We start from the raw sequence: 27654 nt of genomic DNA, 5'->3' as shown, positions 1-27654 counted from the left end.
GGTTTTTTTAGTTTTGTCTTTATTACATTTAAGGCCAAAGAAAAAGGAACATTCTCTGTGAGCTACATTGTACCTATCACTAATTAGGATCGATTTCTAACATATTGTCTAATTAGGAATCATAATAAGGGGTTTGATTTGCCTGCTAGAAGAGCTCTTTCCATAATTAAAACAAGAAATTCCATATGCCTTTTCAGAAGTGAAATTAGACTAAAAATCTTGTACATTTTAGATGTCTTTAAGATTCAACCTTCTAACTTCTTAAAATTTTTCTAAAAATTGCTCTTTTATTTCTTCATTCACTTAGGACTTTAAGTTCGTAAAATGGCTTTCTACCAATCTTTCAAATTGTTCTTCCTGGATATAGCAAACTTCGCTGTGTGGTTTGTGGTTTTTTGGGTTTTTTTTTTTGTTTTTTTTAAACTAGCACTGATATATGTTCTAATCCTGACTCTTATTCCTGACTCTTATAAGAGATAGTGAGGGATATCCGGTGTGGAACAGGCCTCCTGGTACGCTGGGTAGGTGGTAGCTGTTTCAGACCACTGGAAGTGCCTCCACGTGCTTGGAGTGCTTTGTAATTGTTACTAACTCATTGGAGGATCTACAAGAGCTTTCCAGCTGACTTGAAAATTTGCCGTTATGGAAAGAGGGCAGGAAGGTCATGAACAGCATGCCACATGCAAGATAGTCTATAAGGCTTCTTTTCCGTGTTTCTGAACCAAGCAAAAAAATCCCCATAAGCATTCATGGATTAAATGTTGGCTTTCATTGAACAACACAAAAGGGAGCAACAGTGCTAATAAAGCAAAGTCTGGTAATAAAGAACAAGAGAGTTTGTGTCCTTTTTGCTGTCCTCAACAATGACTGATGGAAAGTAACTTCAAAAACATGTCACAGCAGCTCTTTAAGGCTTAGCTGCACTGATATAAAACAGCCACTTATCTTGAAAACTTCCTATCATGCTATCAATTTTCGTTATAGAAAAGTTGGCACAGATGGTAGTTCTTCATTTCTGACCTGTTCCAGAAAGGAAAGGAGAGCATTGTCACCATATTGAGCATTTGATATGAGAGTAAAGAGTCTCACTATCCTTCATCAAATTATATTATAGCCACTAAGCTTTAGTCAGAGTGAATGAGGTTAACATTTTTGGCTTCAGCAAGTCAAAACATTTTGATTAAAATTTTTCTCTTGTGTTCTGCATCTCTATGCAGATGGGCTGAATTTTTCTCCTGTGTGAACTTGCAGTTCCCTTTATTTATTTATTTTGACGTCTTACATTGCAGTAGTTTGTTGCTGCCTAAAATACATTGTGCTATTTATGTGGGGTTGCACTTTGTTTGATATTTGAAACTTCATTATTTCAAGAATGAAACTTCTTTTCCTCCAAGAAATTTTTCTTTTTCATCTAAACTCTTTAGGAGCAGCTGATCTCCACCGAAGACCCTAATTAAGTCTACTGAGCTTAGTAAGAACAAGAGTCTTTCTGAAGAAGTCTATAAGCTGAAAAATCTTTTAAGAGCAATGCACCTACTTTCTTGTATAAACAATAAAAAGAGATTGGGTCATCAGAAAACAGCACTCAGAGAACAAAGAACCTACAGCCCTGCGAAGACTTAAAGAATTCTTGAAATTTCCTTGTTCCATGTCAAGAATAATTCCAAATCTTCTTCAAACTAAAAATGAGGAAAGAACAAGAGTGGGACATATTCAAAGCTGAGCTGTCAGAGTAATAGTTTGGCTGCATAAAGCTTTGAAAACTCACTGTTTTCAAAAGGATAACCATTTTGCTGGAAAATTACTGAACTATTGATGCATTAGCATTGAATTCTGTTAGTTATTTTATATTGTAGAACAAATTATGAAAGTTCTGATCAAATAATAGGAGTGGTCTTCTTTCTGCTTCTTCACGTAGCTGACGATTTTTTTATCACATTCAATTTTTATATGACTTGCATGAAATTATAGTAGGGGTTTCCTCGTAACCAGTTACCTACTCTCTACAATGAGGTAAAAAACTGCATAGTTGTGGCCAGGCTACCAGGAACTGGTTGTTTTAGCTACAGCATAGTGTATATGTTCACCATGAGTAAAACGTCCTTCTAGTTGCATCCTCAATTTTTATTTGCATGTGGTAATTTGAACTTGTTAGAGATGCCTTTAACTTCCATTTAGTATATATGGCTTACAGAATGCAAGAAAGTACTGAGTGAAGAGAGTAAAAGAATAATAAGCAAAGGTAGTTATCTAGATGGTTGCAAAATATGTCCTACATACTTCCATTATTGCAGAAAAAGTATATAGTTGTGTGAAGAGATCTTATAAGTATTTGAAGGATGTTTTAATAAGTCTTCACTCTTCCACTTCCGTAGATAAGAATATATAATCCATGATGAGTATCCTTAGTATAAAGCTACCTCATCATGTTTTCTCATTTCTTTGTGATCTTAAATGATCAGTGCAAGATAAATATATATATATATCATTATCATAATCCAATGAACAGGCATTTGAAAAATGCTTGTTGTTTTTCAAAACTTGCCTCTACTACCAGTTGCTTGACTAGGTTCTCATATGGATTTGGGTTTTGGTATTTTTCCCATTTTGTCAGAAGTAGCTAGAATCAAAAACTGCTACTGTAGTTCACAGTTCAGTGCCATCTACCTTCTTGCATGAAAAACTGCTCTAGAGTACCTGTGTGACACTGTCTTCCTGGGTGCAGTACAAAACCAGATTCCAGTGAGTACAAATATGACTTTTTCTATCAAGTTTTAAATTTTTTTACACACTATTATTTTAAATTTAGAAAGATAGGCCTTTATAAAAATTAGTATGCTTTAACATGTTTAAAGTAAGATAAATGAAAGGTCGTATGGTTGCTCATTGAAGAAATCTTGTACAGTGATAACTTTCATGGGCAAAGTCTCTGAACATTGTGGGCTTGCCAGACTATGGGGTGTACGAGAATATATTTCTTATTCTGAAGGTTTCAGAGGGTTTTCAGGTCGTAACTTTAGGCACATTACACAGTGGAACCAGTGGAAGTTCAGGAATCTGAAAGCAACACTGAGCTGCAGATGTCACATCATTTCCCACACCAAATTAGTTGCCATATTCAGTTCGTATATGTGGTTTCTTACACAAATGAGATTAGTGCATCAATTTTACTGATGCCAGGAATACCCCAGAAATGGCTAGCCCATTTGTTTACATGATACTCTTACAGTACAGTTCTGAGGTGCTTCATTTTACTGCCATAACTTCTCCTGTGGTTCTCTAGTTCCATCCTACCCCAGACCTTATGGTAGAGTGTTTTTGTGCATCAGCTATCTGAAGCTTCCTGAGTGGACTAAATACTGCCTTGCATTTAAGAATCTGGCCTGTGGTGAATGCTGTGACCAGAAAGTCTTTTTACATTAAAGTACTGATTAAACTTCATAGGGGAAATCAACATTTGAAAGCAGTCTGTCTTCTCTGCAGCCATCCCCTCAGGCAGAAAAGGTACAGCCTGGCCTAGGTTTGTAAGGCACTGCAGCTGGTCCTGGAAGTGAACTGGAATAGCTTCCAGCAGCAACTGTGCTGCTTCTTGACAAAAGGATCCTTTTGCTTCTTCCCAGTATGTTTGATCTTTTGGCCCCAGCAATGGCCCATATGGCAAAACAAATGCAAGTTGCTGGAATCCTGAGACACGAGCTTCACAATTAACATTTCAGGCATTGTTACTTAGCCTGAAGTGCTTAGCGAGTGATATCACATCTTATTCCCTTCTTCCTTTCTTCTTGCTCATTTTTCATGCAGATTGATAGTCAACCAATATACTTGCACAAGAAACATCCAAATAAAACACGTCATGTAAACTACTAATAAATTATTACAGAGCAGCTTCATGTCTGTTACAATCCCAGACAAACTGTTACTATTTTAGCAATTCTGTCAAAGAACTGGTGATTTGATATCTATTTCACATTATTTTGGAGTACAGGGTTATAACAATGTGACTCACTGATTCCTGAGATAACAGAATACAGTAGAAACATGCCTGCTTAGATTTCACCAGACTGGATATTTATTTTCAAAACTTTTTTGAGAATTTTGTAGTAGCAATGTTTGCACAATAGAAAGTGGATCATTCTTTCTTGCAAGCGTGTCAAGACAGCTAGGCTCCTGTAACACCTGAAAATTTCCATTGAAGAAATCTGTTTGAAAGCAGGGCGCTCTCAAAGAAAAAAAAAAAAAAAAGCAAAATATTTTTCTGCAGGGAGAACACTTCTGTCAAATTAACAGCTTTCCCATATTCCAACAAGTTTCTGAGAATTTTAGCAAAAGGTAAAATGGAGATTACTTACTGGAATTTTGCAATGATGAAAATGTAGCTCACTTAGAATAAATTAATCAAAATAAAAACCAAGCTGGGAAAGGGAATAAGGTGCAGAAAAGGATGATGCACCAGAAAAAGTTACTATCAGTAGTATGCGTATTGTCATGAGGGGAGAGGGGAGAAGCTTACTTTGAGGACCAATATATTTCCAAGCTGTCAGTGTCAGCAGAAGGCAGGGTCAGTGATCTTAGAGACCTCCTGGTAGCTGTTTTACTGCTGCACTTTGCATTCTTGACCTGGTAAAATGTATTCATTTCCCCTAGCCACCGAATGCCACAGAGATACCAGCTACAGTACTTTAGCACTTCAACTCACTTTCTCACAACTTGTGATTTGCAGTGAGTCTAGAGCTTTCCGTAGCAGTTGATTTTGCTTAGTCAAACTCTGGATGTTTCATGTATGGTTATTTTCTTTGGCTTAATTGTTTACTTAAAAACAGCTGTGAAAAAAGTGAGTAGCATTTGCTCTTAAGGTTTCACCAATAATCCAAACCAGAAAAGAACAATTTTATCCTTATTATAACACTGTTTACAGGTAGAGATGAAAAACTATTTCTCTTTGAGAAGTCAGAGTGCATTTTAAAGGAAAAATACCTTTCTGAAAGCTGCAAATTTTTGTTTAGCAATAAAAAACATCTCTTTTGTGCTCTTTATATATAAGCATAAAAGGGCAGTGCAGAGAGTGAGTTTAATTCATAATTTTCAAGTACATTTAAAAAAATGAATCTGAAAATTCTTTGGCAGGTATTCAGATTTTTTTCTAAAGAGAAGAATTTGTATGTTCTGATTGGAATCTTTGTCTTCTGATGGATTAAAATGCACTCAAAAGAAAGACGAAGTAGATAGACATTTTCTTAAATCATAGATTTTGTTTTGTATGTACAGCAGTCATAAGACTCAATGACAATCTGTTTTTCTTACTGAGGTTTTACTGCAAAATCAAAGAACAGAAATCTGCAGTATAGCTTCTCTGTCACTGATATTAACTCTAAAGCAACATATTGCAACATTTCATCTTTCAGTAATTTCATGTACATCTTAACAGAATATGTTGAAGAGCAGAGAAAAAAATATTTTTTTAAAGTCAACACCAAAGCTTAGTTTTCATTGACTCTTGAGGGTTTGTTTATGCACTTTGTCTACTGCAGTGTTTGCAGTTCAGGCTATTTTAGTTGACATTGAGGGCTATGAACAGGCTGATGGATTCAGCAGCTGCAAATTGCAGGATCAGCTGTCTGGAAGACTGACTGAAGTGGGCAGTTGGCAGCCAAATGGGTACAACCCCTGTAGCCTAAGAAATTCCACAGTCAGTGCTACAGGATAGCCCATGAGAGGATGACAAAATCTTTACCTTAACACAACTATGAAACTGTGTAAAAATAAAAATGCTTAGTGGATGTGTGAGATTAATGATTACAAGAAGTTGTTTTGTAAATGGTGGTTTCTAAAAATCAGGCTATAATAGCTACTGATGTGAAACTATGTACTAATAAAATGGGGAAGGATTTCCATGCTTATATTTGTAGGCTGTATATTGTTGCTGTTGACCTGGAACTATGCATATTTAGAAATAGATGCCAACAGATAAATGCTGTTTTCTTATTACTTAAAAGTACATGGTTTATTTTATCTACCTGCCACTTCTAGTAAGAGCAACTGGCACTCATGAGAGCATTTAGGTACTACGTTGTGATACTGCTGTTCTTTATTTATAAATACAAAGCATAAAAAGGGCACAAGACAATGTTCTGGTTTTGCTCTATCTAATGCTGAACCACCTACAAGGAGTAAGGAAGAATGAGGACAGTGAGGCCATGTTGTATCAGGTCTTGACATTGAGCCTCAGTAAAATCAGGAACTTACATAACATGACATTTTTGTGCTATGTTTGAACTGCATTAATTGTTACAGAAAATTATTGAATTCACAGCTGTGCTAGATATAATTATTTCATTTTGCTGAATTATATGTAAATCTAGACATCAGGTACAGTAGTAAGAAAATGTTGTACTAGATAATGCCAACTGGATTTGACATTATATTGTTTCCTCTCAATGTACTTGTTTTGTGCCAGGCAAGTGTGAAGAAAAGATGCAAGTAAATAGGCTGCAGCTTTATGAATGCTCTTCTGCTGAAGACTAATCAGCATTAATTTAAATGCCAATTTTTATATGCCAATTTTTATACGCCAATTTATATGCCAAAAGTGATAATTTCTTCGTAATCATGTTCTCTTGATAAAGGGCCTTTACACGCCTAATCTTCTGTCCTTTGTGCAGCCTTCACCTTCCTATCATCATGTGACAGTTAAAAAAACAAAGAAAGGGGATATCAACAGGGCTTAAATTCTTTTTTCCAAATTTTATGTAAGATAGACTTCCTGCAAACCCAGGTCTAATCCATTTTATCTAGGAACCTGGCCTGTGGTGAAATGAAATCCAATTCTTTTGACAATGGCTACAGACTCAGCAGAAACAGAATTCACCCACCAAAATGATGTTACGTGATGAAGGAATGTCAGCTTATGGCTCCTAAGATTTTTTCCAAGAAATACCCAATAGACTGATATCTAACGGTGTGCCATGCATGCGGAGTCTGACATATTGGGGACTGCTGATCAACTACTGGTTATCACACAAGTGGTTCGTGCATGTTCAGTAAGACTGTTGCATTGACACTACCACTCTTTAAGCACACAGTGAATCCAGTCCACTCCTGTCTGTCTTCAGACTTAGAGTGCATGTGCAGGTGGACTGCACAGCATATTGAACTGGACATATTGAACTTGTGCATGCATTGTAGACATTTGCCCGGGACTTATGGACGTTAAATAGCTGGAGCTATTAATAGGGCAGTTAAATCACTTTAAATCTATGCCTGGCCCTGTTGCAAATGAAATCAGACTTCCTGAATGGTTCGGTCAGATATTCATCTAATAGGAAGAGAAGAAAAACCAAACCAAACCAACAGCCCTAAAGATCATGTAATGTCAACATACTTACCAGAAAAGAAAAAATCCTTTCTATTTTCCCATAAAAGTAAAGACAAGGCTACAGTGACAGTTCAATGCTTTTCAGTCAAGTTTCAGTTGTAGTTGGATAAATAAATAATAATAACCTTTTCCAAAACTTGGAAAAGATTTTGCTGAGAGTTTTAGCTTTATTTGTGTATATCTGTAGAATTAGATTAGCACACTAATATGGTAACTAGAGCATCCATTTACTCACCTGGAAGTGTGTGGATATTTGAAGCCCTGAGCACTTGCAGCCCTACATGGGGCCAGGTGAGGCTGTGTTTTGTACTTGCAGATATAGATGCTGGTTGTCACAACAAAGGGACTGAGGATAGAGGGGAGAGCTACTATTCTCTCAAGGCAGTCCCAAAACTCTGCTGCTTGAAACTCCAATGTTTTGTGCTCATCTCTGGCATTTCTGAGAGCTACTCCTGCAGGGGACCTTGATTTAGCTGTCAGTGCTTTATTAAAATGAGTAACTACCAATAGTACTCAACCATAATAGTTTCTCAAGGGCTAATATTGTGCTATCTGTTGTACTAAAATTATCTGTGATTTGTTTGTTACATACATATAATTACATATTCAATAATTTGACTTTACTTTCAGACTGAAGATGTCAAATCTGAACTGATAAAAATTACTGCAATGTATTATTAATTTAGAAAGAATCACCCTTACTGATTTTCTTGTTATTCTACTGCTGTAAAGAACCACAAGAGTATCATCAGAGACCTAAGTTTTCATTGTAATTGTCTGATTGAATTGTTTTGATAGCAAATTTGAAATTAATCAAAATTATCTTGTTTTTTCACATTTTTATTGATTTTATGCATATACTACCCTTTACCTAATAAAGACATCTCTGAAGGTTTGAATTAAAATAATTTCTTTATGTTTTTTTAAAAGATATGTGTTGGATTTAAATAAGCTACTAAGTTACTTCTAAATATGTGCCACAGATGTGGGAAAAAAACCTCTAGGATCCAGTGCTAATTTTTTTTCAGTATCTTAATCACATTTCCTTACTTGTTTATAATATGCTTTTTACACAGTTTTCAGACAGAATTATTAGAAAACGGTGTTGTTCACTCAATAGTATATGCCTAAATAGTCTTTAGTCTTGTGACTTATCCTTTCACAAAGAAAATTAAGACTAGATTGTAAAGATTTCACACTGTATGCAGCACAGTTTAGAAATCTGGAACATTAATTGTTAAATTTAGAGGATACCATCCCATCAAAATCTTAGTTTTATAATCTGGTAACTTACATTTTCTTTTCTGCTTTCTCAACACAACTGTTCACAGCTTCTCTGTGTTCCCACTTTCTCCTTCTCCACCCATCTTGTCTTCGAGTCCAGAATAAGACTATGCAAAAGTTAGCACCCTCTCATCACAGCAATCAGCAAAATCTCAGGAATAGTTTATCCACAATGAGTCTATCCCAGGCTTTTGCCCTACTTGGCTATAGAGGCTAGATTAAAAGGTAAATTCTGTCCAAAAGAATTTTGTTGATGATGGCACTGATCAGATTCTTTGCATTTTAACTGGAGCAGGGAGGGGGAGAAGCAGAGAAGGAGACTGCTTGTGGCAATCTTATCACTTTCATTCCTATTGCTGTCATCTAGGATGTCACTGTACAGTGTTGGTTTTCTGCTTCTGGTTCATACGATCTTGTTGTGCCATCCTTCTTTATTGTATGCTATCTCTGCACTTACTGAGCAGTCCTGCCAAACAGGACAGCTGCTGGTTCAGTTGCTGTAGCATTGCCATAAATAAAAAAAAATAAAAAAAAAAAATAGAGAACCCTGGATGTATTAATTACATTATCTTTCCTCTCTGAAATAATCTATTCTGCATTTAATAAAAAGTAGATTAAAAGTAGGGCTGATCCATGGAAGGACCATGCCTGTAGCTAAATATCTACTTTATTTTTCCATTACAGGATATTTGTGAAGATATATCTGATCATGTTGAACAAATTCATGCTTTACTAGAGACTGAGTTTTCCCTGAAGCTTCTGTCTTACTCTGTCAATGTGATAGTCGATATCCACACCGTACAACTACTCTGGCACCAGCTACGTGTTTCTGTTCTGGTTCTGAGGGAGCGTATTCTCCAGGGACTACAAGACGCCAATGGAAACTACACCAGGCAGACTGATATTCTGCAAGCGTTTTCTGAAGAGACTAAGGAGGTATAGTAACTAAATTAAATTTTGAGAATTTAATCTGTATTTGAAGCACCTCATCCCTGTTGCACATCTAAAATTGCTAGGATGACAATGTTGAGGATGGCTTAGTTGTCTTCTAGATATGTTGCTAATTTTATGTTTTAAGTGTCTTCAGCTGATATGTGTTCTCATTGAACCAAATTAAAGCAAGTACTTTAAGGTCAACTTTCAGAAGCATCATGCTAGTGGCTAGCAATGTTTTCTCCGGATTGAAATATTTTTCCTAAAGGATTGGAAACACTTACAAAGGTACATCTGGTCCAAAGTCCTTGGTCTGTTCGCTTGTGAATTTAAAGTTCATATCCAATTCAAACCTCAATTTTTATGTGCAATGAATTCTTTAATGAAAAACAAAGACATTTCCCTTATTGCATACACAAACATGAAGCTTACACAATGTTTTCCAAAACTTTCCAGACTAATTCAATATTGCTTTATAGCAGAGAGGATGGACTTTAATTTGTTTGAGTGGCAATTCTGCAATATGCCTCTAAACAGTCACACATTTTGTCTGAGAAATGATGCATGAATCATACATTTTTTATTCTAACAGGGTGTCAAATTACCACACATCTAAATTGTTTGTAAATCTGGATTCATTTAACTAAAATGTTTTTTTTCTTTGAATTCATTATTACTAAATTAGCTTAGTTAGAAGGACACTACTGGCCTAATTTTTAAAGCTGAAAGAAGATGCATGTTTTCAACAGTTAGTGTAATTAATGGTTAATAGAAGATACCTTAGTGTGTAGTGGATTCTTCATATGCTGGAAGTCCTAAGTTTAGGATAAAATGCTTTTGTTAGATACATTTACAGAAAGAGACCTCTATATCAATGCAGTGAGATTCTGCAACCTGTGTTACAGAGGATGTCAGAAGTCCCCTAAACACGTCCTGAGTTTCAGATCACTCAAGTTTAAAGAGAATGTGTGTATTTCTCTGGTCTCTCTTGGGTTTTATATTTATCTTTGCACAACAGAGTGGGTGGTTCTGAAATCAATGCTCAGGTATGCCCAGGCCCACCTTCTACTCCCCCTCTTCCTGATGCATACATACCTGGTGCTTCAGTTTCAGTTTCTGCTTTGCTGTTACTGGTTAACCTTCTCTGGCAAGTCTGAAGGAAATCCACACTTGTCTGAATATCCAGAGTGGTGAATTAGGGTGAAGTCATTATTTTATGAGCATTGTGATTTCAAGACATAAGGAAGGGGCAGATTCAGATACTAAGAAACAGGAAATGTCCCATCTGGATCTGATTAAAACTGCTATAAAAAACATCCCTCCAATACAGGGGAGGACTCACTGGGGAAGGATATATTACTTTTCAGTGGGGAAAAAACATGTTGCCAGGTAGGCTTATGTGGTAATAAACCCCCCAAATATCCTGACATGATTCTTTTTTTCCACCCCAACTAAAACATAAATAGTATTTGATAAAATTAATGGCTAGCAATAGCAGGGACACAATATTAATATTAAGTTTCTGCTCTAATGCCTGAATTGGTTCCCAGAAATTGCTCTGCAGTTTTTAACCTTCAGGTATTTATTCAAGCTTTTCATCAGGTATAATGGTAGTGACTTTATTTGATGAAAATAAATAAATAAATAAAATGTAGACTCTTATCTAGGGTTTTTTTGGTGTTTCCCCCATATCCTTTCCTAGACAGGACTACATTGTGGGACTAGTAAGTGCTTCATGATACAAGTATTATCTATTAGGGATTTTCATGCATATGTGAACAGTGAGACTGTTTGAGCAAACCTAGAAAACTTTGCCCATACAGATAACCGTTCCTTGGAGAATCATTCTCCTAATTTTCAGTACTCCTTGGGGATTATGAACCGTGAATGACAGTTTATTTTTTTCTCCTAAGATTGAGAAGTCATCTGGTTTGAAATGAATAGAAGGAAACTTTCACACACAACAAAGACTTCTATTTTGGAATTCACTACCGTAGGACACTTAGAAGTGGAAAGAAGTTAAAAAAAAAAAAAATGTGAAAACTAAGCAAAGATAGGAAGAATTATAACCTCCAGATGCTCATTGGTAGAAGCTGGGAGTGAGGGTAGAAACGTTCTGTGTGGAAGGGCCATGTACATATACCCATGTCTTATAGCTCAGCTAGTAGAAAATGTTTAGAACTGATGCAGAGAGAGGATACTGGGCTAGATAGAAATTTGATTTGAACCAGTACAGCAATGTTATGCTTTTCTACAGTCCATGAACCTATAGTTTCACAGAATGTTTGGCTCACTCCTTAAGTCAGCTGTCTTCTGCATAACGGTGAAGAGCGCCTTTGGCTGCCAATGTTAACTGAAGAGCTCCATGGAAGAAGTGACCTGCCAAGGTTTCTTTCGTGTTCAGTCAGACAGTCTCATCTTGATACCGTTCACTACTCTCTCAGTTCAGAGACTGCACAATCACAGCGCAACAGTCCTGCTTGGGCTATATTTACACTGTAGCTGTAACACACATAAATGTGCACAAGTTAGCCTCAACATAATGCATAGGGATAACACTGGTTGAGTGGCTACCAAAACATGAAAGTGTACAGCATAGGCTGTACTGGCTTGGTTAGGAACCCAGCTCATTAACTGGGCAGGCAGTAACTGCGCTTTTGGCTATCTCAGCAGTGCCATACTGAATAAGATGCCAGCAGGAAAGGGCACAAAGTTTCATGGCTTGGAGGAAAGAGAGGAACCAGTGAGGCAAGCTGCCTGCCATGTTGGAGAAGTCAAATTCAGAAAATACTTTTTTTAATTAAAAACTTTGGAGAGTTAAGATTTTGAAGGACAATTTCTCCTCCAGGAGTTACCCAGAGACAGATAAGAAGGAGACAAAAATGAGTTCTGTACAGCCTGAGTTCTGTCCAGCTGAACCCAACCTGTGAGTTTTATTTCACAATTGATAAAGCCAGAAAACAGGGAAAGGATCAGTATAAGGCTATGTTAAAATACCGTGAATCCTGATGTTCCCAAACAGTTGGTAAAGTCACAAAAGAAATCTCTTACAAATTAAATTAGTTTATTTGAAAAAGTAAAAGAAAATGCAGAATTGTGCTGGTTTAAATATAAATACAAGAAGGTATTGGAAACAACCTACAGAGCCTTACAGGAAGCATTACTATGTGAAAAGGGACAAATTTTTTGAACTAAGGTATTCCTATTGGTAGCCAAGCAAATAACTAAATATAATATTTTTCTGAAATAACAACAATAATAAAAACTTGGTAATACTGGCATTAAATAATGCTCCTCTGAAGCACACATTTAAGAGGCTGCTTGGAAAATGACCAAACAAGGTGGTTTAATGCATATGATTGTAAATTTTATTAATGTTAATAAACACATTTTTAAGAGACGAAGGAATGGAACTCATTACTCAGGAGAAATCAAGACGCTTAGGGCCTTGGAAAGGGTTTTGATTTATATATGGTTTTACAGTTTCTAATCTTTTCCTGAGATTAGAGGGAAAATGCAGCTGTAATACTGATCATTGTTGAGTAGTTATTTTCCTTAATAAATGCAGCTCCAAAATCTAAATTTGACAGATTTATAGAAACTTCCCATTTCAATTCTGCACTATTGACAATGTACTATTTGCGGCATAGGTTTTACATCTGGATAGAATGTGCTAAATAGAAGATATTTTCAATGTCCAAGATTATGGTTGATAAATAACTTTCTAATCAATCTTTTCCATAAATATTTTTAGCTGGAGGATTTTTTATGTTTTTACTTTGACCAATGCAAGTGAGGTGGACAGAGTACAGGGCTCAACCTTCTTTATTGAGATTATTTTTGTTCAGACCCAAATCCAAGTGGTTTGTTGTGAGATGAAGAGATTGTGGGGTTATTGCACCTTCTTCAGGCATGATGCCTAAGATCCTTAAACTATGGATTTAGACAGTGTAGTCAGACAAGTTGTTCCAGGGAATAATTCAGGCAGGAATCTATTTAGTGGATACTCAAAAGTTTGCTTTAAAAAACTCTATTATGAAATCCAAACCTGAGAAGAAACACCAGTGTACTGATTTAGGCACATAAAGTTAAAATCCTAAACATGAGTTTCTGACCTTTATGATGTTTTTTGAGTAGTTTCTGTAAGCACTTGGGCTCAATGTTGGCTTTTTTATTTTAAATTCTGCTTTTCAGGGTTTTTTTTTGTCCAGTTGACATGCTCTGCCAATTTCTCTTGTTCTAAATAGTTTCATGGAGTTACTTAAGATGTACGCCAGTGTAAATAAGAACAGAAATTGTTTCAGAATTATTTGATCCTATGTTCAGGTTTCAAATTATGTGCTGGGATCCAGAAATAGTCGAGGCCTGCCTAGGTGTTAGAACATTAAATCTTCTACTAGAAATATGCTTATAAAATGTTGACTAAACATAATTTTGTTGTGATTGTTATATATCAGGCTGCTTTCAGATCTTAATGTAATCAGATTTTTTTGTGTCCTTCAAATAAGTCACCAAAATATTTATAAACATTAATTTGACTTTGATCTTAAAATCTCATTTGCCATCTGAGATAGTCTCCTCTGGCTATGTCTGTGTTTCTGAGATTGAAGGATTTTCATTGAGAAGATGCTGACAAGGGGACATGGCAGGCCAGAGGTTTAGGATTCCAGGCTATAGTTTCTTTCCCTTGAGCTGTTCTCCAAATTTCCAGCAGATAAATCCTCAGGTGATATGCTATGAAAAAGTGAAATGTGGTTAGCAACCTCTATCTCATAAATATGGGAAGAAATGTCTTTCATTGTGTCGTGGTTTAACCCCAGCCAGCAACTAAGCACCACGCAGCTGCTCACTCACTCCCCTCCCACCCAGTGGGATGGGGGAGAAAATCGGGAAAAGAAGTAAAACTTGTGGGTTGAGATAAGAACGGTTTAATAGAACAGAAAAGAAGAAACTAATAATGATAATGATAACACTAATAAAATGACAACAGTAGTAATAGAAGGATTGAAATGTACAAATGATGCGCAGGGCAATTGCTCACCACCTGCCGACCGACACCCAGCCAGTCCCCGAGCGGCGATTCCCCGCCCCCCCCTTCCCAGTTCCTAAACTAGATGGGACGTCCCATGGTATGGAATACACTGTTGGCCAGTTTGGGTCAGGTGCCCTGGCTGGGCATGAGAAGCTGGAAATCCTTGACTATAGTCTAAACACTACTGAGCAGCAACTGAAATCATCAGTGTTATCAACATTCTTCACATACTGAACTCAAAACATAGCACTGCACCAGCTACTAGGAAGACAGTTAACTTTATCCCAGCTGAAACCAGGACACATTGCTAGATGATGCTTGGAAAAAACATTCTGGCAATCAACTGAAAGATCATAGAGCAGCATGGATTTCTAACACAAGATTAAGAAGGTGGCTGATATAGTCAGCAGTCCCCAAGATCGCCTCCATTCTGTTTGAGGTAGTTAACACAGGAAATACTACGAGTCTGCTGCATGGAATTTCTGAGTGCCAGCTACAGAGTAAGTAGAACTGAGGCAGAATTTAAGGAGAACACCAATACAAAAGTGAGTTGCTATTTTTAGGTAACTTGCTGCACCAGACTGAAACTAAGCATTTTTCAGTTTACTGTCATTCTTAATTCCCAAAAACTTTAGAATGGTTTGCTCATCTACAGGGTACTGCAAAAACAGGCAGGTTAGTGATGAATGCTTTTCTAGATATTAGGCAGTGACACATAGAAGCTGATAGTTTGTTACTTGCCTGTGCTGTATATGAAAATTAGTCTTCTAAAAATGTACCATTTCTTCATTTATTTCAGGACCGTCTTGACTCTTTAACTGAAGTTGATGATTCTGGACAGTTAACCATTAAATGTTCTCAAAATTACTTGTCACTGGATTGTGGTATTACTGCATTTGAACTATCTGACTACAGTCCTAGTGAGGATTTGCTTGGTGCTCTGGATGATATGACCTCCAGCCAAGGGAAAGCAAAATCATTTGAATCCTGGAACTACAGTGAGATGGATAAGGACTTTCCAGGACTTATCAGAAGTGTGGGTTTACTTGCAGTAGCAACTGATTCCGTTGCTTCCCAGTGTAATGAAACATTAAATGAGAAAGAAACCCAGGTATCTCTTTCAGCAGAAGATGGAGAAGAAAGCAAAGACAGGAAAGCACCACGTGAGCTCTCACTAGTACCTTCTTCTGTAAACTCCTCTCTTTCTAAAGGACCCTGCTCTGAAGATGGTGTTTTACCTACTGACAGCAAACCAGTTTCCACATTAAAGAACCCAGAATGCAATCTTCCACAGCACACCAGTGAAAAAATCAAACATTCTCACTGTGAAAACTCAACTCCTAAGAGGTCCATAAGAGACTGCTTTAACTATAATGAAGACTCCCCTACACAGCCTACATTGCCAAAAAGAGGTCTGTTTCTGAAAGATGATGTGTTTAAAGATTACATGGAAGCCAATGATTTAAAAAGGCAAATCTCTCAGATAGTTAAAAATGAAATGAGTAGAAGTACACCCTCATTGTTAGATCCACCGGACAGGTCCAAGCTTTGCCTAGCTTTACAGTCACCCTACACTAACAGTGCATCTGCAGTTAGTCAGTCATATGATTGCTTAAATACAATAGGTGATAGAAATCTTGAGTACACAATAAATAATCACTTTACGGACAGTCCTGTAAGTCTAGGAAAGTCTACTTTCTACACCTGTAAAGAAAAATCAAAGCACAAGAAGTCTCATGATGCTCCAGAGAAAGTGAAAGCTGGCAGAACACCTGGAGGTATGTGTAAAACAGCTCCACCAATACAAGTCAAAAAAAGAGGACGTTCTTCTCTGCAGAATGGAATTACTTCTCATAACTCTCAGTCTCTGGAGGAGACGGAAACAGATTCTTCTGCATCATCAGAATCTTGTAACCAGGCAGACCCAAATGGGCAATCACAAGGTAAAACTGAGCCTTTTAGTTCACCAACGCGTAGCCAGAAGAATGCTTCCTCAGCTGGTTCTGACCTTACCAACTCATCACCTCCTCTACTGAGAAGAAAGAATAATAAAAGCTTCTCCTCAACACCTAACTATACTCAGAAGAACAGTAAAGATGGTGAGGTCTGGTATGGGTCTGATGAATATTTAGCACTTCCTTCACATCTCAAACAGACTGAAGTATTAGCTTTAAAGCTAGAAAATTTGACAAAGTTGCTGCCCCAAAAGCCTAGACGAGAAACCATTCAAAACATTGATGACTGGGAGCTGTCAGAAATGAACTCAGATTCAGAAATGTATCCAATGTATCAGACAAAAAAGCACAAAAAAATGGGTAGAATTTCACCAAGCTCTTCAAGTGATATAGCATCCTCCTTAGGTGACAGTATTGAATCTGGGCCTCTTAGTGATATTCTCTCTGATGAAGATCTTTGTATGCCGGTATCTTGCATTAAAAAATACATTGAAGAAAAGTCAGAAAGGACTGCTGTCACTCAGCCAACTGAGAATGATACTTCTGCCTCAAATAAATCAGCTTTAATTCATCAACTGATGCAAGATATACAACACCAAGAGAATTATGAAACCATATGGGAAAAAATTGAGGTAAGGCAATAATCCTGTGTTCTTCTGCTGTGTTCTTGATAAGCCTATGTATGGAGATGGAGCTGTGGGCAGGGGTGGAGTTGCTTTCTTGTTTTCTTTTAATGATGAAAATAGTCACATCTAGTGACTGCTAGAGGTAGAGAACAGCAGTGATCATGGTAGCTATAACAGACTGCAGCTAACTTTACAGAATTTGCCTACATTATTTTAGTTATACCAATGCCTTTAAATTTGGCAAAACATTATTTTATCAATAGAGCTTCTCTTTGCCAAGATCAGGTACACGATAAGTTATTTTTGAATGAAGTGAAAAATAAACATTGGAAAATCAGGGATCTTTTTTGTATTTGAATGAAGTTATACTTAATATCATCTGCTTATTTTCTTTACAAAAGAGAATTGTTTTAGTCCAAGAGTAGAGGAATCATTTTCTTGATTCCTGTCATATCATGCATAATAAACACATTTCTTTTTAATCAGTTCTCTTTCCTTGTAGTGATTATTTCCCTCCAGTGGTGGTGGAACTAAGAATAATGTCTCTTTTTCTTCTTTTTTCTTTCTTTTTTTTTTTTTTAATTTTACTTAAATAATCCTTCCTAAATAACGGCAATTTAATAGTGCAATATGCTAGAGCAATAATACACTACCCCATTAAACTTCAGATGAGATAGGATTTCATTCTTGGCTTCTGGCATCACTTCTTCAGAAGTAACTCTTCCTTATAATGTGGAAACGTTTACAGTAGTTAACACTATGAGATCTTTTCAAGAAAAAAGATAAACTTTGGAAAGGGAGGTGAATTTGAATGAGTAATCAAATAAGGACCTAGCCGTCTCAGTAATATAATTAATAGCTTACATTCATAGTAAATTTTTCCTTCAGTTTTCTGATGGGTTTGACTTCATGGCCATTGTAGAGGAGAACTCTCGTATTCAGAACATTTCATGTCTATCCTCAATGTAGTTTAGTAATATGGTTGTCAGAAAAGAAAGCTCCATCTCTACTAGACTTTAAAATCCTTTAAAATTCATGACATAGGCATTAAAGGGTGATCTTGGCATCTAAATGTTAAATCTGGTATCTGCATTATCTTCTGTGTTATCAAGCTCCATAAGAGCTAAGAAAAAAGAACTTAGTTTTGTAACTTCAGTAAATGCTTCTTCTGATGCTTGGTTTCTATAACTTTTGAAGACATTGCAAGTATTCTGACTAGTAGAAAAGTAGTTGAGCTAGAGATGTTGGAGTATAAAGTCAGGGTAGAAAACACAGAAAGAGAAATTTCTTAAACAAAGGAGGGAGCAGCAGCTGCCAGCCTTGAAGCAGTCAGCTCTAAAGGGCAGTGTTTAATGACTCCATCCTGATGGCTGGGGTTCATCTTTTGGACTCTGATGAAAGAACCATCTTCGTAAGTGCAAGCTGTTTCTGTGCTTAAGTTTGTGTAGTGTTGAAAATTAGTCCAGATGAAGCTGAGAGATACAGAGCCCTGTGCAAGCAACAAATCCCATCAAAGCTACTTGTGAATACGTAAGATACTGTCTTTCAAATGATACTACAAAAGCCTGTTTTAAGGAATGGAATTGTTGAGTGTCTAGGGACCAGCTCCCTCCACTAGACGCTGACTAGCATCCTTTTGGCAAGAAGCAGGTGGCAGAGAAATATTCTGCATCACCCTCTCAAATCATCACGTTCATTTTTCTCAAACTTTTTGAAAAAGTAATTCTCTTTTGGGGGGGGTCATCTGTCTTTGTGTGATTCCCTGCAGCTGCAGTTCAGTCCTGCCAGGATGGAGGAATAAGAACCAGCTGTAACAACTGGCTGCAGCTGTAAACACCCACTTCCTCTCCATACCCATCCCCTCCTCACCTCCTCTGGAGAGTGGATTGAGCTCCTGACAGCAATTAAAGGTAGTTAGCTCTTCTCTGGCCAGAGTAAACCCTTCTAGCTAGTGACTACAGCTGCTGCTCTTGTCCTTGAGGAACTTTGCTACTGCTGACACTGCTTTTTCTACAATTTCTCAGTGTTCCTGGTTGTGATGAATGTGTGGGAAATGTTGATCATGGAGTTTGAAAATAATCTTATGAAGTATATTACGGGAAGGGGCTCAGAGTAGAAGGGCTTTAAGCAGAAAGAACATCAGATGCAAAAAGCACTGCTAGGAAGAGAGATAGCTCAGTGATGCATGCCCTTAGAAGCAGCACACAAGAAAGTTTCATGTTTATTTCATGCAGAAAGATGTATACTAGCTACATCTGGCTTGAAAATGTACTTCCTGAATGGTGAATAAAAAAAATCAAGAGAAAAGTTTTGAAATGTTTTGCAAAGCAATTATAATATTATAATATTTTAAAGAAATATAAGGTTTTCCCAAGCTGCTTATTCACCTGAGCTTTTCCATTGTTGCTAGTAATTATATCTTCTGCTTGTAAGACTAGTAAAGAACCAATTTTGCAATACAGGACCTCTTACGAAGGTAAATCCTGCCTCAGTAACACTATGGTGTCTTGCTGAGGTACTTTAATTTGATATAAGTAATAGAAAAATAGAAAATTCCTCCCTTATGTGATGTTATGAAGTATTGTAAACAAAATCTAATTAAAATACCATACCTGAGTCACAGTTGAGTCCTTTCTTTTGCTAGATCTCCTGTTTCGTAATTCCCTAAGCAGAGACTCAAAAGTGTGCCATTGCTTTTTTATCATCATTTGGCATTTACATTAATTCTGTTATTTAATAAGAAGTCTCCAACTCAAAACGGAGTTTCCTAATTGCATGAATACATGTCTTAGCAATAATTCAATACTACTCTTGTTAGTGGTAGTTTTGTGCTAAAGAAGTCAGATTTCTGAAATGAGAACTTAATTAAAGACAGAAGAAGCATGCCCATGCCCATTAGTAATCCAGTTACACTGCTGCAAGTGTCTAGCCTAATATTTTATTTATTGAGATTGTAAAACAAAACTAAAATAACCTTTCATTTTGGGATAGCAACATCTTAGAAAGGACTGGCTGCCTCAAAATAATTGAAAGTCATATTTTAGCTAGGTAATAGGGCAAACAAGGAAGTTTCAGTATTTTATTATGATGGGAATAATTTCAAATTAGTATAAATCTGGTAATATCTTGATAGTAAGCAATTTGTTGAACATATGCTAAAGCATTTATTGGAAGCCTTATTCATTTCTCAGTTATATGGAGGATAGTCATGTGCAGAAACTGATAAAATGTAGTTTTTCATACTTGCAAATTAAGCAGATGTCCTTGCATGCATATTATTATGCTGTTAATCTGTCTGTCTACCTACAAACAGAATTCTGCTTGACTGGCCCATTTTTTGTTACATAGGATCACTTTCTTGCTTTACAATAAATATTGCATACTCTTGCCATATTTTGCCTTGCACTGCAGCTAATTCTTTGGCACATGCTTTTCATGCCTTTAATACTAGGTACCTCCATTCTGGGGTACATAACAATTTATGTGGCAGTTCCTTGTATGTTTCAGAAATTACTTTTTGGAGTTAAATGTGAGAACAAGTGACAACAAATTCTGAATGTTTCTCTTATTATTAAAGTATAGTTCAGCTTTTAGCAGCTGCCTCAAATGAATTTTTAGAATGCAGATTAAGCTCTGTAGTTTCTGTTAAACTAACTTGAGGGAAAAAAAGATATAACAACATCATTCTCACAGGTAAAGTCAGTAGAGTTCTTTGCTATAAGATGGCCAATTGCTACTTCTCATATGTAACACTAGGACTCCATAGTATCAGTTTCAGAATGCTGTAAGGTTTACTTTTTGTAAGAAAACTAAGTTTTCCTTAAAATCATACTAATAATTTATTTTTTCCCCCATTTTTATTCGCAAACTGAAAAATTGGAAGGAAAAACTGATCTTGGGCTGATCTAATGACAATGCATTTTCAATCATCTTATGTGAATAAAATAATAATAACAATAAAAAAACCTTGTTCAGGCAGTTTTATCTCCTTCTCTAGAAAGCAATACTAGATTAACTATACTGGCATCCTTGTGCTGTAATCTGTGGTCAATGATAATCCCATCTACTTGATTTTTGAGGGCACTATTACAAAGGGTAGAAATGTAACCATTTGCAAGACACTCCATTTAAATGAAGATGTGTTTGCTTTGCAGGCCTCAGGGTTAATAGTATGAAGCAAATTGCTGATTTTTTCCTGTTATACAGACTTATAGCCTGTTTTATCACAGGCTCCATTTCTGTAAAAGGCAGCTGAATTTCCTCTGCAAGAAGCAATTTGATATCTATCGATCCCATTCTTCTAGCTCATCACATTTCACGAATTTGCCCTCAACTCCATTGGCTCTGTATTTTGTCTGGGGAGCCCGGTCAGCCTTGGTACTGGTTACCCACCTTCTTGATGTGCTAAGGGTATGAAATAATGCTGCTCTGCATGTTTTTCTGCTTTGGGGTAGAGCATGCCCCAGGGATCCTACAGCAAAGAGCTGGATAAAAGATTTTGCTGCCTTCCAGGACCCAGTCAGGGATCCCCTCACCTTCGTGCAACCATTTATCCCCTCTGAACTCAAGATGCCTCAGTGGGGCAGAGATTAAAGATCCCTTTTCCAAATTATTGGATTAATGGGAATAATTTTCCTGTCTAGGAGGAGCTAAGGATCAGTGCAGTCTACAAAGGAGAGTGCAGTATCGGAGATAAACTTGTTAGTGTGACAAATAGCTTGCGTGTTTGGGTGGGGAAGATTTGCATTTTTAGAAGGTAGTCACAAAAGGTAACCAAACGATAGGCTTCTGCAAATGGTTAATGGCCTTGGTAGAGCAAGCTTGTATTGGAGATACAGCTGGGAGTCCATTTGGCCAGTGGAGAGCCAGCTGGTTAGAAAATATTTGGAGAACTGACACAAAGAGGAAAGAATTTGTGTTGTTTAGTTTGAAAGGGGACAGAGTTGCTTCTTGGCAGAGAATGGACTGAAAACACACCAGTACAGTTACGGTAGAAGCTGGATAGCTTTAGGGGAGGCAAAGTTTATTTGTGTTTGGAGGTGATTTTCATCATTAGAAGGAAAAGCATGCATAGAGGACAAACGAAGTTTGGGCTGTGGGGCTAAGGTAGTGAAAAACTAATAAGAACTGATAACACTGATGGGGCTTGGTAACAAAGAAAAAAAATAGAACTGAAATCAGTAATGACAGAACAGGTGAAAAAAGCGAAGATAACAGGGAACAGGACTGGCTTATTTTGGATTACCAGATAAAGGATTTTTAAAGTGTCGTAGTGCTCCCCTCAGCCCTCTTGCTTTCAATAACTTAGTAACAGTACTTCTAATACTGACCCTCTTAAAATAAATGGATTGCATATTTTTCCAAATAGATAGAGTACTTGCCAAAATTTGTTCATCTCTGAATCTTACTTGTACTGCTTCATACAATTTAGATTGAAATACTGCTCTTGGTTGATAACCAATTTATAAAAAACAGTAAGTGAAAGAGGTATCAGATCCAGAAATTCCTTGGCAACGCTGCAGTTTTCTCAGCAGTCTTGCTGCTTTGTGCAGCAAGACTGAAAAATGTCACTTCACATTTTGTACTGAGTCAAGTTTGTGCTTTGTTGTTTTGAGTCTGCTTTGAAAGCCCATCCCTCAGTTTTTAAGCTGGTTAAACTGTTATTAAGCAGTAAAGTAGTATACATATGGAACTCTCACTTTTACTCAGACAAATACTTCTTTATTAGAAGATGATATTGAAATACAGTGAGCCCTCTGTTCCTCCAAAACAGTTAGTTCCTAACAGTTTGCTTGAATTTTAAACAGCTCCTCCAAGTACATTACTTTTCTTCGGTGTTTGTTTTACCACAAATAGTCTGCGTGAGCTCGTCACCAGCAATCTTTGCAAAAACAGCAAGTTCTATGTAAGATGTGAAATTCTGAATTTGTAACTTTACATCTAAAACTGACTGCAGGAATTATGCTTCCTTAATGAAACATATCTATTGTGAAGCATATGCTTGTTCAGAACTGTTTGAATTTCCAATGTAAAGAGCTCAGAATGATTTGGCAGTGAGCGGTTTCAGATCAGGGTTTTTTTACATTTAGTATTTGGCAAGTCATTCCAAATAATTTAGGGGAAAAAAAATGGAGAGAGGGGAGAGAGAGAAATAGAAAAAATCTGCTCACAAATAATTTTGGTAGCATTGATTTGAGGGTATGTCTTTACTAGTATTTAGAACTGATTGTAAGGGATATGTCTACATCCAGTGTTTGGCTCACATCTGATATGAGACCTTTGGCTGCAAAAAGCCTCCTGATTGTCTCTTGTTGTGTACGTAGTTGGATACTACTTCGCAGCTCAGGGATGGCTACTAACAGCTTAGATGAACGGAGGAACAGCTGCTTTTGCATACATGATTCTGTGAGCCCTCCTCTTCCATTCTAATGCAGTCACTCAGATCAGCTTTAAGTGACCATTGGCTTTACAACCCAGAGTCATGTCTTAATCATCTGTATCACAGCCTAGGCACAAGCCTGCACCAGAGCCATCCACATTATTTATTTGTGAACTGGAAACTTTCCAGAAATAGGTTAAGGATTATTTCTTACCTTCTGGATTTCTGCTAATAGGCAAAAGGGTGCAGCAGAGCTGGAGAAAGGGAACAGTAAAACTGCAAGAGGCAGAATTCCTGCTCTCACTGTAGCAAAGGGCAGGCTCAAAGGTGAGCAGTGGGTGTCAGGGGACCTACCTGGAAAGCCAGTAGAGGCTCCAAATTTAAAAAGGACACAGCGATAACTTGGAGAACTAAACAGTATTGACTTAGGATGATCTTACGATTGACTTCTTTCTATCAGTGCAAAGACATTTTATTGTCTGGGATTGTTCAGTGCTTTCACTTCTCTCATGGAGATAGAGAAAGGCACTCAGAAACCACTGAAGTAGGTTTGGAAGCTTGCAGTGATGGCACTAGCTTTCAAAACACTGACAGAAAGTGTCAAATTGCTATTGGGAATTTACTTCAGAGAGTGTATGGTGGTTTAAGAGGAATCTTCCTGTGTTGGTCAGGACTGAATCCTCTATAACTGCTATCTTATAGGGGACAGGTACTGAGGAGAAAGTTTGTGAAGAGTTTGAGATAACTTCTGAACTACCCTGTTAACTAGTTACTGTAATGATTTTAGGGCTCCTTGAAGTGCCACCATTATTAAACAGAAAACTATTGAATTTAAAATTGTCATTTCTAATATCCCCTTAAATATGGTAAATATGGAGGGGTGAGAGAGAATGCTCATTGCTTTGTATTTTCATAGTGATATGCCTTTCCTAATGTTTTAAGGTCTAGCTCTTCTGTTACATAATATACTTAGGCTCTTGGATACTTATGTTTTATGTATCTTCTGTGAGGAAGTACAGGATATTCTAGAAAGATATAGTATACCAAAATCACTAATGCTGTATTCTAAATATTTAAATATTTAAATAATACATTACTACTAACTTCCACCTAAATAAAATTCCAGTCAATCTACTGTTGTTAACGCATCATTGCCTTAAAATGTGTACATGCTGGAGATGAGTCAGAGCAAGAGAAATGTTCAAGGGTCTAGAGAGGATTAACCTGAGAAGAAAGAGCAAGTCCACTTATGTAAGATTATTGCATAACTCCTCAAAATATGTTCATATCTTTTTCTTCTTGTGTATCTTTATATATTTTGACAGAAACTGGTTTTTGTTCCTTCATCCTTTCCAGTATGTTATGATCAGGAATGAAAGATTAAATCATGCTGACTCTTAAATCATAGTTGTCATCATTAGGCATCAGAGTGAATATAATTTGTGGTAAATATGGACAGGAAACAATCTCTCAGAGGCTTGTTTCAGACTGTCTGTATGCTTATGCAGGTATTTGAAAGTTATCTTGAAAGCAACCAGAAAGGCAAAAAATTGTTTTCTTATCCTTGCTTTAGGTTTTGGAGCACAGATGATAATCCTCACAAACAGCTGAGCTGTCCTTAGCAAATCAAACTGGAATCTCATCTGAACGTTCCTTTATTGTTAGTAAAGACTTATTTTGAACTCTGATTCTCATGTGGGTCAAGTAATGTTCCCCGAACCAGGGCTAGATTTGCCTCTGGTTTCCTTGGACAATGTTTGGAATCTCTCCAGGCTGACAGAGGGAGAATCAACAAGCAAACAGATTTTTGGTAGTAGACAGTGTAGATGTCCAAGTCACAGTTAACTGAATATTACTAATTGCTTTTTCCCTACTGATGCCAGCATCTGATGACATGAATGTTTCCTCATTGTGCTGTATAAGACTAAAGACACACAGGGTAATTTAAAATGTAAATACTGCTGCATTATTAGCAGCAACTGAACTATAGCAGCTAACATAAAATTGGCTCAGGTAAGTCCAGACTTCACTAGGGTGAATCTCATGTATGCATTGCAGTGCAAACCTCCTGCAGCTTTGTTGAGGTACACAAAATCAGAAAAAAAAATAGTAAATTTGTTAGAAACAGCAAAGCTTCTGGGGTTAAAAATTAAGAATAAGATGACAAAAGAAAAAAGACCAGAGATTGTTTTCATTTTATTCTGTAAATATATCCAAATTTGGGGATGAAAGAAGTGAGTCAGAATTAGGGTCTAAAGAGGGTGTAAAGAAATGCCCACTAGAGACCACTGAAAAAAGAAACTATCTGAAAGGGAGGGTAGAAGAATTAGGAAGCAAAAGAAAAGCAATTAATGGAGGAACTAATAGTGACAGGATTTCTTTGGAGACTGTAGGTGAACAAGAACTGAGTGCATAACAGGAGGCTAAATTAGGAAACTAGAGGAATAATAATGGAGTAAAGAAAAGAGGTGGTGAATCTTAATCTCTCCTTGCTGCTGCCATATTTAGCGAATAGTGGAAATCATAATTTTCCCTGTTTTTCAACTCAGAAATTTTAACTGCAAAACAAGTTCATGGGTCAAAGAATTACAATATCTCTTGTGAGGTGACCGACTTAACCTCTTCTAACCAATTAGCCTTGAATAATAGGAAATGCTGAATTAAACGTTCTGATTTTGAGGGGGAATCGTGGTCATTATATCTCAAGTCATGTCAATGATATAGCAGAGGTGGCTATATTTAGCTGTTACCCACAAGCAAACAGCATCTGTTCTATTCTAGTAAAAAGCGGTTTTTTCCTTCATTTTGGAAAACTTTTAGACATGGTGATATATCGCCCTCTTGAGGCCAAAACTTGTTGTTGCACCTATTTCACAGAAATTTTCTTGAATTTCCTTCTCAAATGAACGAGACCCACATAACTTTACAAACGTAGTTGTTAGAAATTCAGAGATTAAATAAATCATAAGCTAGAATCTTTCCTCCTTTCAAAGATCTTTTTTGCTTTAGTGTAGTCCCGAATTTTTTTGCTATGTTTTTTATTCCAACAAATTTTAAGTTGAAATATTGTTCTGATTTTGAAAAGTAATATCATGTGTATGCTAATTATTAAGCTTTTTAAAAAACATAACCTGCATGTGCACTTCTGCAGATTTTGTGAAATATATTTTTAAAAAATCCCTATCCTCTGCAAAAAATTTAGAGTTGTTATCTCCCTGCAAATATAGCCGCTATTTTTATTATCATTTAGAGAACTATAGTTATATTATTTAAATAGTGTTTAACCCTACTTTGTGACTATCAGGTCAAGAATATAGTGGCTTTCTTCCTTTATCTATCACTTACTGGCTAACTTACTGAAAATATTATGTAAAAATAATGAATTTAGTCTTTATCTAAAAGGCACTGAAACTCCTGTGGAATTCATTTTGTGCCATTGGGTAAAGGTATACAATTTGGATAATTTCATTCTTGTAACACAATTTGTTCTTTGTTTGGGAAAAGGTAAATTTTTTGGAAGTGCACAAATCTCTGTTTAATTGTCGTCATGCCATAGGACCACTCTGATTTCAGGCTACGGGAGCAACCATGGTGTATGTATACTACGTGCAGCTGTCGAGGAATTAAATGCTGGGGAATGAGGTTCATTTCTAGCAACTATGAGATTGAAGAGTAAAGAAATGTTGGGACCAGTTAGGGGAGGTGCCAGCATGGCTCCAATGGAGTGTCCTCCGGTGCTGCCCAGTGCATGTGCAAGGTGGCAGCTGACCATTGGCAGAAGTAACAGCTGCACAAGGGCGTCCCACCCCCAGTCCACTGTCTGAAGCCCAAATACTCAGGGTATGCAAACCAAGGAATGATGGTCATCCATAATTATTTATTTTTCAGAGCAGAATAAAGCTGTATACTAATATGTTAGAGAGTCCATTATATGGAAAAATTGCAAATGAAGATTAGCTCATCTTTGCAGTTCAGCAGTTCAGATGCAGTTCAGCTCATAATCAATACATACATTAGCTGTAAAACAATCTGAAAATAAGGTATGTTGCCAACACAACATTTAAAATAATTAT

General features: G+C 36.8%; 1 protein-coding gene across 2 annotated transcripts in view; it reads left to right on the top strand.

Annotated features, from left to right (window-relative positions):
- The window catches only part of AKAP6 (A-kinase anchoring protein 6), a 236655-nt gene that overhangs the window by 31113 nt on the left and 177888 nt on the right, over nucleotides 1-27654 (top strand). For both annotated transcript variants that reach the window (XM_075030308.1, XM_075030307.1), the window contains exons 3-4: nucleotides 9341-9592; nucleotides 15421-17208. In XM_075030308.1, coding sequence (XP_074886409.1) covers nucleotides 9341-9592; nucleotides 15421-17208 — 2040 coding nt within the window. The remainder of the gene's footprint in view (nucleotides 1-9340; nucleotides 9593-15420; nucleotides 17209-27654) is intronic.

Source organism: Buteo buteo, chromosome 6 (genome assembly GCF_964188355.1).
Source record: "Buteo buteo chromosome 6, bButBut1.hap1.1, whole genome shotgun sequence".
Classification (NCBI taxonomy): domain Eukaryota; kingdom Metazoa; phylum Chordata; class Aves; order Accipitriformes; family Accipitridae; genus Buteo; species Buteo buteo.
Note: the sequence above shows the minus strand (reverse complement) of the source record. Positions and strands in the feature narration are given on the sequence as shown.